The sequence below is a fragment of the Cherax quadricarinatus genome, chromosome 93 (assembly GCF_038502225.1).
Source record: "Cherax quadricarinatus isolate ZL_2023a chromosome 93, ASM3850222v1, whole genome shotgun sequence".
In the NCBI taxonomy this organism is placed as follows: Eukaryota; Metazoa; Arthropoda; class Malacostraca; order Decapoda; family Parastacidae; genus Cherax; species Cherax quadricarinatus.
The window spans coordinates 10,899,951-10,912,875 of record NC_091384.1 but is presented as its reverse complement, the minus strand read 5'-3'; the positions used below and the strand labels follow the sequence as shown (position 1 = coordinate 10,912,875).

At 47.2% G+C, this 12,925-nt stretch overlaps 1 protein-coding gene across 6 annotated transcripts in view; it reads left to right on the top strand.

The window, feature by feature from the left end:
- Nucleotides 1–12,925, top strand: part of Drep2 (DNA fragmentation factor-related protein 2) — a 285,668-nt gene that overhangs the window by 155,731 nt on the left and 117,012 nt on the right. For 5 of the 6 annotated variants that reach the window (XM_053798008.2, XM_053798010.2, XM_053798007.2 and 2 more), the window contains one exon: nucleotides 10,237–10,386. The exons of the other annotated variant lie outside the window; for it this stretch is intronic. In XM_053798008.2, the coding sequence (XP_053653983.1) occupies nucleotides 10,237–10,386 (150 nt within the window). The remainder of the gene's footprint in view (nucleotides 1–10,236; nucleotides 10,387–12,925) is intronic. 6 annotated transcript variants of the gene reach the window in all.

Genomic DNA, 12,925 nt, shown 5'->3' with positions numbered 1-12,925 from the left:
TTCTGGGCTACTGCTGTACAGGAGGGCCCCGGTTATACAGCAGGTTAGGTTCTGGGCTACTGCTGTACAGGAGGGCCCCGGTTATACAGCAGGTTAGGTTCTGGGCTACTGCTTTACAGGAGGGCCCTGGTTATACAGCAGGTTAGGTTCTGGGCTACTGCTGTACAGGAGGGCCCTGGTTATACAGCAGGTTAGGTTCTGGGCTACTGCTGTACAGGAGGGCCCCGGTTATACAGCAGGTTAGGTTCTGGGCTACTGCTGTACAGGAGGGCCCTGGTTATACAGCAGGTTAGGTTCTGGGCTACTGCTGTACAGGAGGGCCCTGGTTATACAGCAGGTTAGGTTCTGGGCTACTGCTGTACAGGAGGGCCCCGGTTATACAGCAGGTTAGGTTCTGGGCTACTGCTGTACAGGAGGGCCCTGGTTATACAGCAGGTTAGGTTCTGGGCTACTGCTGTACAGGAGGGCCCCAGTTATACAGCAGGTTAGGTTCTGGGCTACTGCTGTACAGGAGGGCCCCGGTTATACAGCAGGTTAGGTTCTGGGCTACTGCTGTACAGGAGGGCCCCAGTTATACAGCAGGTTAGGTTCTAGGCTACTGCTGTACAGGAGGGCCCCGGTTATACAGCAGGTTAGGTTCTGGGCTACTGCTGTACAGGAGGGCCCTGGTTATACAGCAGGTTAGGTTCTGGGCTACTGCTGTACAGAAGGGCCCCGGTTATACAGCAGGTTAGGTTCTGGGCTACTGCTGTACAGGAGGGCCCCAGTTATACAGCAGGTTAGGTTCTGGGCTACTGCTGTACAGGAGGGCCCCAGTTATACAGCAGGTTAGGTTCTGGGCTACTGCTGTACAGGAGGGCCCCTGTTATACAGCAGGTTAGGTTCTGGGCTACTGCTGTACAGGAGGGCCCTGGTTATACAGCAGGTTAGGTTCTGGGCTATTGCTGTACAGGAGGGCCCCGGTTATACAGCAGGTTAGGTTCTGGGCTACTGCTGTACAGGAGGGCCCCGGTTATACAGCAGGTTAGGTTCTGGGCTACTGCTGTACAGGAGGGCCCCGTTTATACAGCAGGTTAGGTTCTGGGCTACTGCTGTACAGCAGGGCCCCGGTTATACAGCAGGTTAGGTTCTGGGCTACTGCTGTACAGGAGGGCCCCGGTTATACAGCAGGTTAGGTTCTGGGCTACTGCTGTACAGGAGGGCTCCGGTTATACAGCAGGTTAGGTTCTGGGCTACTGCTGTACAGGAGGGCCCCAGTTATACAGCAGGTTAGGTTCTGGGCTACTGCTGTACAGGAGGGCCCTGGTTATACAGCAGGTTAGGTTCTGGGCTACTGCTGTACAGGAGGGCCCTGGTTATACAGCAGGTTAGGTTCTGGGCTACTGCTGTACAGGAGGGCCCTGGTTATACAGCAGGTTAGGTTCTGGGCTACTGCTGTACAGGAGGGCCCCGGTTATACAGCAGGTTAGGTTCTGGGCTACTGCTGTACAGGAGGGCCCCAGTTATACAGCAGGTTAGGTTCTGGGCTACTGCTGTACAGGAGGGCCCCAGTTATACAGCAGGTTAGGTTCTGGGCTACTGCTGTACAGGAGGGCCCCGGTTATACAGCAGGTTAGGTTCTGGGCTACTGCTGTACAGGAGGGCCCCAGTTATACAGCAGGTTAGGTTCTGGGCTACTGCTGTACAGGAGGGCCCCGGTTATACAGCAGGTTAGGTTCTGGGCTACTGCTGTACAGGAGGGCCCCGGTTATACAGCAGGTTAGGTTCTGGGCTACTGCTGTACAGGAGGGCCCCAGTTATACAGCAGGTTAGGTTCTGGGCTACTGCTGTACAGGAGGGCCCTGGTTATACAGCAGGTTAGGTTCTGGGCTACTGCTGTACAGGAGGGCCCTGGTTATACAGCAGGTTAGGTTCTGGGCTACTGCTGTACAGGAGGGCCCCAGTTATACAGCAGGTTAGGTTCTGGGCTACTGCTGTACAGGAGGTCCCCAGTTATACAGCAGGTTAGGTTCTGGGCTACTGCTGTACAGGAGGGCCCCGGGTATACAGCAGGTTAGGTTCTGGGCTACTGCTGTACAGGAGGGCCCCGGTTATACAGCAGGTTAGGTTCTGGGCTACTGCTGTACAGGAGGGCCCTGGTTATACAGCAGGTTAGGTTCTGGGCTACTGCTGTACAGGAGGGCCCTGGTTATACAGCAGGTTAGGTTCTGGGCTACTGCTGTACAGGAGGGCCCTGGTTATACAGCAGGTTAGGTTCTGGGCTACTGCTGTACAGGAGGGCCCTGGTTATACAGCAGGTTAGGTTCTGGGCTACTGCTGTACAGGAGGGCCCCAGTTATACAGCAGGTTAGGTTCTGGGCTACTGCTGTACAGGAGGGCCCTGGTTAAACAGCAGGTTAGGTTCTGGGCTACTGCTGTACAGGAGGGCCCCAGTTATACAGCAGGTTAGGTTCTGGGCTACTGCTGTACAGGAGGGCCCCAGTTATACAGCAGGTTAGGTTCTGGGCTACTGCTGTACAGGAGGGCCCCAGTTATACAGCAGGTTAGGTTCTGGGCTACTGCTGTACAGGAGGGCCCCAGTTATACAGCAGGTTAGGTTCTGGGCTACTGCTGTACAGGAGGGCCCTGGTTATACAGCAGGTTAGGTTCTGGGCTACTGCTGTACAGGAGGGCCCCGGTTATACAGCAGGTTAGGTTCTGGGCGTCTGCTGTACAGGAGGGCCCTGGTTATACAGCAGGTTAGGTTCTGGTCTACTGCTGTACAGGAGGGCCCCGGTTATACAACAGGTTAGGTTCTGGGCTACTGCTGTACAGGAGGGCCCTGGTTATACAGCAGGTTAGGTTCTGGGCTACTGCTGTACAGGAGGGCCCCGGTTATACAGCAGGTTAGGTTCTGGGCTACTGCTGTACAGGAGGGCCCCGGTTATACAGCAGGTTAGGTTCTGGGCTACTGCTGTACAGGAGGGCCCTGGTTATACAGCAGGTTAGGTTCTGGGCTACTGCTGTACAGGAGGGCCCTGGTTATACAGCAGGTTAGGTTCTGGGCTACTGCTGTACAGGAGGGCCCCGGTTATACAGCAGGTTAGGTTCTGGGCTACTGCTGTACAGGAGGGCCCTGGTTATACAGCAGGTTAGGTTCTGGGCTACTGCTGTACAGGAGGGCCCTGGTTATACAGCAGGTTAGGTTCTGGGCTACTGCTGTACAGGAGGGCCCCGGTTATACAGCAGGTTAGGTTCTGGGCTACTGCTGTACAGGAGGGCCCTGGTTATACAGCAGGTTAGGTTCTGGGCTACTGCTGTACAGGAGGGCCCCAGTTATACAGCAGGTTAGGTTCTGGGCTACTGCTGTACAGGAGGGCCCCGGTTATACAGCAGGTTAGGTTCTGGGCTACTGCTGTACAGGAGGGCCCCAGTTATACAGCAGGTTAGGTTCTAGGCTACTGCTGTACAGGAGGGCCCCGGTTATACAGCAGGTTAGGTTCTGGGCTACAGCTGTACAGGAGGGCCCTGGTTATACAGCAGGTTAGGTTCTGGGCTACTGCTGTACAGAAGGGCCCCGGTTATACAGCAGGTTAGGTTCTGGGCTACTGCTGTACAGGAGGGCCCCAGTTATACAGCAGGTTAGGTTCTGGGCTACTGCTGTACAGGAGGGCCCCAGTTATACAGCAGGTTAGGTTCTGGGCTACTGCTGTACAGGAGGGCCCCTGTTATACAGCAGGTTAGGTTCTGGGCTACTGCTGTACAGGAGGGCCCTGGTTATACAGCAGGTTAGGTTCTGGGCTATTGCTGTACAGGAGGGCCCCGGTTATACAGCAGGTTAGGTTCTGGGCTACTGCTGTACAGGAGGGCCCCGGTTATACAGCAGGTTAGGTTCTGGGCTACTGCTGTACAGGAGGGCCCCGTTTATACAGCAGGTTAGGTTCTGGGCTACTGCTGTACAGGAGGGCCCCGGTTATACAGCAGGTTAGGTTCTGGGCTACTGCTGTACAGGAGGGCCCCGGTTATACAGCAGGTTAGGTTCTGGGCTACTGCTGTACAGGAGGGCTCCGGTTATACAGCAGGTTAGGTTCTGGGCTACTGCTGTACAGGAGGGCCCCAGTTATACAGCAGGTTAGGTTCTGGGCTACTGCTGTACAGGAGGGCCCTGGTTATACAGCAGGTTAGGTTCTGGGCTACTGCTGTACAGGAGGGCCCTGGTTATACAGCAGGTTAGGTTCTGGGCTACTGCTGTACAGGAGGGCCCTGGTTATACAGCAGGTTAGGTTCTGGGCTACTGCTGTACAGGAGGGCCCCGGTTATACAGCAGGTTAGGTTCTGGGCTACTGCTGTACAGGAGGGCCCCGGTTATACAGCAGGTTAGGTTCTGGGCTACTGCTGTACAGGAGGGCCCCAGTTATACAGCAGGTTAGGTTCTGGGCTACTGCTGTACAGGAGGGCCCTGGTTATACAGCAGGTTAGGTTCTGGGCTACTGCTGTACAGGAGGGCCCCAGTTATACAGCAGGTTAGGTTCTGGGCTACTGCTGTACAGGAGGGCCCCGGTTATACAGCAGGTTAGGTTCTGGGCTACTGCTGTACAGGAGGGCCCCGGTTATACAGCAGGTTAGGTTCTGGGCTACTGCTGTACAGGAGGGCCCCAGTTATACAGCAGGTTAGGTTCTGGGCTACTGCTGTACAGGAGGGCCCTGGTTATACAGCAGGTTAGGTTCTGGGCTACTGCTGTACAGGAGGGCCCTGGTTATACAGCAGGTTAGGTTCTGGGCTACTGCTGTACAGGAGGGCCCCAGTTATACAGCAGGTTAGGTTCTGGGCTACTGCTGTACAGGAGGTCCCCAGTTATACAGCAGGTTAGGTTCTGGGCTACTGCTGTACAGGAGGGCCCCGGGTATACAGCAGGTTAGGTTCTGGGCTACTGCTGTACAGGAGGGCCCCGGTTATACAGCAGGTTAGGTTCTGGGCTACTGCTGTACAGGAGGGCCCTGGTTATACAGCAGGTTAGGTTCTGGGCTACTGCTGTACAGGAGGGCCCTGGTTATACAGCAGGTTAGGTTCTGGGCTACTGCTGTACAGGAGGGCCCTGGTTATACAGCAGGTTAGGTTCTGGGCTACTGCTGTACAGGAGGGCCCTGGTTATACAGCAGGTTAGGTTCCAGACTACTGCTATATAGGAGGGTCCCACTTATTCAGCAGGTTAGGTTCCAGGCCACTGCTGTATAGGAGGGTCCCACTTATTCAGCAGGTTAGGTTCTGGGCTACTGCTGTACAGGAGGGCCCCGGTTATACAGCAGGTTAGGTTCTGGGCTACTGCTGTACAGAAGGGCCCCAGTTATACAGCAGGTTAGGTTCTGGGCTACTGCTGTACAGGAGGGCCCCGGTTATACAGCAGGTTAGGTTCTGGGCTACTGCTGTACAGAAGGGCCCCAGTTATACAGCAGGTTAGGTTCCAGACTACTGCTATATAGGAGGGTCCCGGTTATACAGCAGGTTAGGTTCCAGACTACTGCTATATAGGAGGGTCCCGGTTATACAGCATGTTAGGTTCCAGACTACTGCTATATAGGAGGGCCCCGGTTATACAGCAGGTTAGGTTCCAGGCCACTGCTGTAAAGTGAAACATAGCCTTTTTCACTTTTAAATGCATATAAAAGCCTGATAACATGTTTACACTATCATATATTTAGTGAGAATAGAGCTAGACCTAAAAAAAGCATATACAGTAATTACCTTAAAATATTTTCGTCCTTACCTTATAGTGAGTGATTAGTATGTTTATCGCTGGAAGTTTGAATAAATTAAGAACGAGTATAATTGAAAACCAGTGCATTAGCAAAATGCTGTAAAGTGAAGCACCATAAAGCAGGGCCTGCCTGTACAAGATTCTTATTTTTATTATTAACACACTGGCCAATTCCCACCAAGGCAGGGTGGCCTGAAAAAGAAAAACTTTAACCATCATTCGCTCGATCACTGTCTTGCCAGAAGGGTGCTTTACACTACAGTTTTTAAACTGCAACTATAAAATCAATTCACAAGTAGATCTGAGAATCATATAGGACACCACTGAAACATGAAAGATGGGACGGGAGGGGCATGGGTGGAAGTTAGGCCTACCTCTGCAAAGACAATGGCCTGACCCACAGGCTGGCTGCCTGTGAGTTTATTAGACAGTCCAGCCTAGCACCATCTTAGATTAATTTCATAAAGTGATGCTCAAAATTATTCTAAAAATTTTGTAATAGTCTTATATTGAAAACATTATAGAAGGTCAGTGGTCTACTGTAAGCTATGTTCATTGTATGTAATCTGCAATCACAGTATGTAACTGCCACAGTTTTTGAAGTCTGATGAGAATTATTTTTATGCAGAATAAATTGTTGTCTGGACTGGTTGATGATAGCAGTGCTACCATGGACTTGGACACCTGGTCCATTGTAGCAATGTTACCATGGACCAGGACACTGCTACCATGGACCAGGACACTGCTACCATGGACCAGGACACTGCTACTGTGGACCAGGACACACTCATCGACTCCTCAACCCTCAGAGTTAGCAACCCACCATATTTTTACCTATTTATATCCATAAATAGATTAGTTATCCCTCTAACATACCAGATATACTCACATTACACATGTATACACAGACACCCGCTCAGAATTGTACATGAAAACAGCCACGTGTGTACAGATTTATGTATTTATAGAATATATGTAGGTTACATATAATTTTATATACTACGTATATTTATATTTATAGATTTTATAAAGACTTAAAAGCATGCCTGCTTTGCATGGTGTTATTTTAAATGCTAATAGAGGTCACTGTGAGTTATTAAATTGCTTATTTAAGTTCTTATGACTTTTACAAACTGTGCAGGTATGGGCTGCTGTGTTCTGCTGTGTGTTGCTGTGGTTGGTGGTCAAGGTGTGGCACTGTGGGGGTGTGGCCAGTGGGTCATTCTGCATTATGAGGTGGTGTGGGGCACTGGGTTGGTAGGTAGTGCCAGTGGACAGTACAGCAGCTAGTGCCAGGGGGACAGTACAGCAGCTAGTGCTGGGGGACAGTACAGCAGTCAGTGCTGGACCACAGCACAGCAGTCAATGCTGGACCACAGCACATGACAGCCAGTTCTGCATCAAGGCACACAGCAGATAATCCCTGGTCATGGGTTAATAGCAAGTGCCAAGATACAGCACAGCAGTCAGTGCCAAACCATAGCACACGACACCCAGTGCTGAATCGCTGCATGCAGCAGATGCTGCCAGACTGCAGTACACAGCAGCAGCAGCAGCTGGTACCTGTAGATCGTGCATGCCAACGACCACCAATCTTCCCCTGGTCAGGACAAACTCCTCACCGCCTCACTGGACATGACCGACTACCCCCACAACAGGGATGTATTATCCAGCTTGTATTGTTCTTCTCAGTATGTCCCATGTTGCCAGACCTTCGTAATAAATCACAGCTTTAAATCATGGAGCAGGTAGGGGATCTGAACCCATGGCAAGCAAATCCTAAAACTCAGAGGTCAGTGTGTTAACAACTGTACCAGCTGGGTATAGTAAGAGTCATCCAACTATATTTCTATATACCATAGAAAGGTTAGCATAGGCCTACCACTGTGACCACAAATGCAGCTTTTTTTTACAGTTGAATCCCACACCAATGTGGCTGTGTTGAACTCTAGCTATAAAAACCATCATTTGTGGTCACATTGGTAGGTCTATGCTAACCTCCCAATGGTGTATAGAAATACAGTTGTATGAATTGTATTATAGCCAGCTGGTACATTTGTTAACACACTTGCTTGTGAGTTTTACCACTCACTTGCCTTGGATTTAAACCCCCACACGTTCCGTGACTTGTCTGCAATCGTGTTATTACGATTTCGTGATTCACAGCTTTTAAGCTCCTCGAATAACGCATCATCAGTATGAAGGTTCGACAAGACTGAACCTTCCTGATGTGTAAACTATCCCAGTTCAACAAAGAAGCTCAGTGTTCACAACCCAGTTAAATCAGTTCCAATAGATTTTGTGTTCTGTGTATATACAGTAATTAAAATTCTGTGAATTGTTGCTCGTTGAGACGTATGTAAATTTGTGCATTAGTTTTTTTAAAATTTTAATAATTATTGTTATAATTCTATGTGACCCTAAACGAGTGTATCGTACTGTTGCCTTCATCCTCCCCAACCCTGATCTAGTGTCGCGTTTCTGCAACATGGGCAAAACGCTGGGTAAAAACTTCAAAGCTGGATATATGACAGGCATTCCTCCATGACCCTGGCCAAATTCTGAAGAATTTTAATTAATCATTACGTAAATTTGTCAAAAATGAAAAATCTATAGCACTGATTTTTTACTCTGAAATTCCTCATGCCATCAATTTCGGCATATTCAATGGGCATAAAATTTCTCTGAACACTTTATCACATTTTTAAGTTTGATAATGTATATAAAATTGTTTTTAGAATTAATTTTCAAAGTAGCTATAAGTGTTTTTGTATACTAATAATTGTAGATGAATATACATAATCCAGAGTTTGGCCAGTTTGGTTAATAAGACATATGGTTTTACAGTGCTACCTGGATACTACGATGAATTTAATAAATAGACAAAAGCCTTTTATTTTCAAAAAGCCTCTTTATTTTATACTTGGTTATTGCCTTTGACACTTTCTTTCGTATGCTATTTATTTAATCCATCTGTTTGTTCCTCACGCTCCTTATAAGAGCCGACAGTCACACAGCAAACCTTCGATACAGCGAACTGATAGCGGAGATTGTCCAAGTGTTCCTTAAATCAGAGTAATGATAAGAGCAAAGAATTCACTCATATACTTTATTATAGACCTATTGCTCTAAACACACTCCATAGCTGTAGAACAATTAATACTGGAAATATGGAAATTAAAACGATATGTTTTTATTATTTTAAAATTTTATGTTATCAAGATTAGTTATATGAAAGATCGTTATATTGAGGTGCATTATAATTGAAGTCTCTTATATTGAGGTTCATTATATCAAGATTATATTAAGATTATATTAAGATGCATTATGACTGAGGTCAGTTTTATCGCGGTGCATCACATCAAGGTTTGTTATATCAAGGTGAATCATATCAAGGCCTGTTATATCATGGTAGATAAAACAATTCTATTATATCAAGGTACATTGTATCGATGTCTATTATAGTGAAATCCGTTGTATCGAAATTCGTTATATTGGAGTCCGTTATATCGAAGGTTCGCTGTAAACTTGATATTTTTGGGCCAAGAATCCACTTAGCACTGCTATGACACTTTTGAAGTGACCAGACACAGTTAACATATAGCCCTAAGATGAGTACAATCTCGGGATGAAGTGAAATTTTGCGAAGGGGAGAGCTGCACTAAAATTTTCAATGCAATTTTTTACAGTCAATTAAAAAATAAAAGAGTTTTGAACCATTTCCAAAACAAAACAAAAGCTACCATTGATAAGTGACGCAAAATTGAAGAACAGACTGGCTACACAACAACAGTTTTTGCATGACCGCCTGGAGCGAACTCTCTTGTCATGGCATTTCTAGTTTCTTATGTTCTCAGATCAAAAGTTCAATGTGATGGTATTATCTTTTATCAGTATTCCTACCATTAGTTTCGTTTCTTTATAGCCTGAGTTTCATGAAGTTTCTTTCTTACCAGTGCTGCAGTTTAGTTTTGACTCATACTAAGTCTTAAGCGAGTTTTTCAATGTGTAAATATTTCCTTTGCGACATTTTTAGACCGACACGCCCCAAGTGTCAGTACAGGCGTACCCAACTGCCACAGATATTGTCTTGTTAGCTCTATCCATAAGACTCGATCTGCGACTCTTTGACAGACAGAGCATCATCGAACATTGCCTTTCACAATAACACGACAGAAGACCACAGTGCTGCGACGTCATCCGACGTCAGTTATTATGCCAGTCCCTCACGAGACAGACGCCTCCTCATTTTTCCTCATTTGATAGCAATAGAAGAACGATACAAGCCTTTTTTTTCTTCCCTATTCCACAACCTCTTGGTCCCGTCATCGACCAAGATCGGTAAGACTGTATATTGTGTCGTAGGAACGATGATGACTACACACAGTTCCTCTACAGATAGCGTCGTTGACGTTTGTTATATTTTGGTGAACAATTTGGCCCCGTTTTGAATTGCGATTTGCTCCTTGAATTCGGTAACGTTAAGCTCTCCCACTCGCAGCTATCACTGCCATTCCCAAGATCGTATGTGAGACCATCTACACCCTGGGACTCCACGACGAAGCGCCGGTGTGGAAGATTATGGACCAGTACGGCAAGATCACCGTTGTGCTTTCCTGGGATCCCTGCCACCGGGGCGAACACCGTCACGGTAGGTAACGACCGTTGGGGGCCCCCAAACCACGGTAGGTCACTCACTATGGGGCCCTCACTATGGTATATCACCACCAGGGATCCCTCTACGACAGTAAGTCTCTACTCAGGGGCCTCTGCCATGGTAGACCATGCTTAAGGGCCATGGCAGGCCAAGCCTAAGGGCCATGGTAGGTCAAGGGTCAAGCTCAAAGATTACAATTAATTTCATTGGTGGACGTTGATGGTAAGTTACTATCGACAGCCTACATCCATTGTAGGCTAGCCTACATCCATGGTAGGCTAGCCTACATCCATGGAAGGCTAGCCTACATCCATGTTAAGCTAGCCTATATCCTCCATGGTAGGCTAGCCTACATCAATGGTAAGCTAGCCTAGCATACTTCTATGGTTCAGAAAGCAGGGTTTAGAAATAAAGATTCAAAACCTAGGGTTCAGAAACCAGGGTTCAGAAACCAAGGTTTCAGAAACTAAGGTTCAAAAGCCAGGATTCAGAAACCTGGGCTCAGACACCAGGGTTCAGAGACCAAGGTTCAAAAGCCAGGTTTCAGAAACCAAGGTTCAAAAGCCAGGGTTCAAAAACCAGGGCTCAGAAACCAAGGTTTAGAATCCAAGTTTCAAAATCCAGGGGTTCAGAAACCAAGGTTCAAAAGTCAGGGTTCAGAAACCAAGGTTCAAAAGCCAGGGTTCAGAAACCAGGGCTCAGAAACCAAGATTTGTGAAGACAAGGTTCAGAAACCAGGGTTCAGAAACCAAGAAACAATGCTTCAAAAGCCAGGGTTCAGGATGCAGGGTTCAGAAGCCAAGGTTCAGGAACCCAGGTTCAGAAATGAGGGTTCAGATGTACGGTAAGTTAATGTGATAGGTTTACTTTATTAGTAAGGTCAGTGCCATAGGTCTATAACAGTAAGGTCAGTGCCATAGGTCTATAACATTAGTAAGGTCAGTTCCATAGGTCTATAACATTAGTAAGGTCAGTTCCATAGGTCTATAACAGTAAGGTCAGTGCCATAGGTCTATAACATTAGTAAGGTGTTCCATAGGTCTATAACAGTAAGGCCAGTGCCATAGGTCTAGCAGTAAGGTTAGTACCATAGGTATGTAACAGTAAGGTCAGTTCCATAGGTCTATAACAATAAGGCCAGTGCCATAGGTCTAACAGTAAGGTCAGTACCATAGGTCTATAACAGTAAGGTCAGTGCCATAGGTCTATAACATTAATAAGGTCAGTGCAGTAGGTCTATAACATTAGTGAGGTCAGTGCCACAAGTCTAACAGTAAGGTCAGTGCCATAGGTCTATAACAGTAATGTCAGTGTCATATGCCAACAACATTTGTAAGGTCAATGCCATATTCCTAACAGTAAGATCACTGCTCTAGGTGTATAAATTAGTAAGGTCAGTTCCATAAGTCTGACAGTAAGGTCAGTGCCATAGGTCTATAACATTAATAAGGTCATTGCCATAGGTCTATAACAGTAAGGTCAGTGCCATAGGCCTATAACACTAGTAAGGTCAGTGCAATAGGTCTAACAGTAATGTCAGTGACATAGGTCTGTAGCAAGGTCAGTGCCATAGGCCTATAGCAGTATGGTCAGTGTCATAGGTCTATAAGAGTAAGATCAGTGCCATAGGTATGTAACAGTAAGGTCAGTGCCAGAGGTCTATAACATTAGTAAGGTCAGTGCCTTAGGTCTATAACATTAGTAAGGTCAATGTCATAGGTCTATAACATAGTAAGGTCAGTGTCATAGGTCTATAACAGTAAGTTCAGTGCCATAGGTTTGATAGTAAGGTCAGTGCTATAGGTCTATAACATTAGTAAGGTCAGTGCCATAGGTCTATAACATTATTAAGGTCAGTGCCATGAGTCTGTAACATTAGTAAGGTCAGTTCCATAGGCATGTAACAGTAAGATCAGTGCCATAGGTTTGTAACAGTAAAGTCAGTGCCACAGGTCTATAACTTTATTAAGCTCAGTGTCATAGGTCTATAACATTAGTAAGGTCAGTTCCATAGGTTTATGACAGGAAGGTCAGTTCCATGGGTCTGTGACATGAGTAAGGTCATTGCCAGTCTACCTATCTGGAAGTTGTTCCAGGGGTCAACTCCCCGACGGCCCGGTTCATGACCAGGTCTCATGGGGAATCAAGACCTGATCATCCAGGCTGTTACTACTGGCCACAGCAGTCCATCATGCGAACCACAGCCTGGCTGGTCAGGTACTGACTTTGTCTGTCTAGCTCCCTCTTGAAGACAGCTAGGTTCTTCAAGACAGGCAAGGGTCTTGAAGACAGCCAGGGGTCTATTGGTAATCCTCCTGATGTATGCTGGGAGGTTGCTGAACAGTCTTGGGCCCCTGACACTTATTGTCTCTTAGTGTACTCATGGCACCCCTGCTGGTCATTGGGGTATGTTGCACCACCTACTGAGTCTTTTGCTTTCATAGGGAGTGATTTCTGTGTTCAGATTTGGGACCAGTACCTCTAGGATTTTCCAGGTGTATTATATGATGCATCGTTCTCTCCTGTGTTCCAA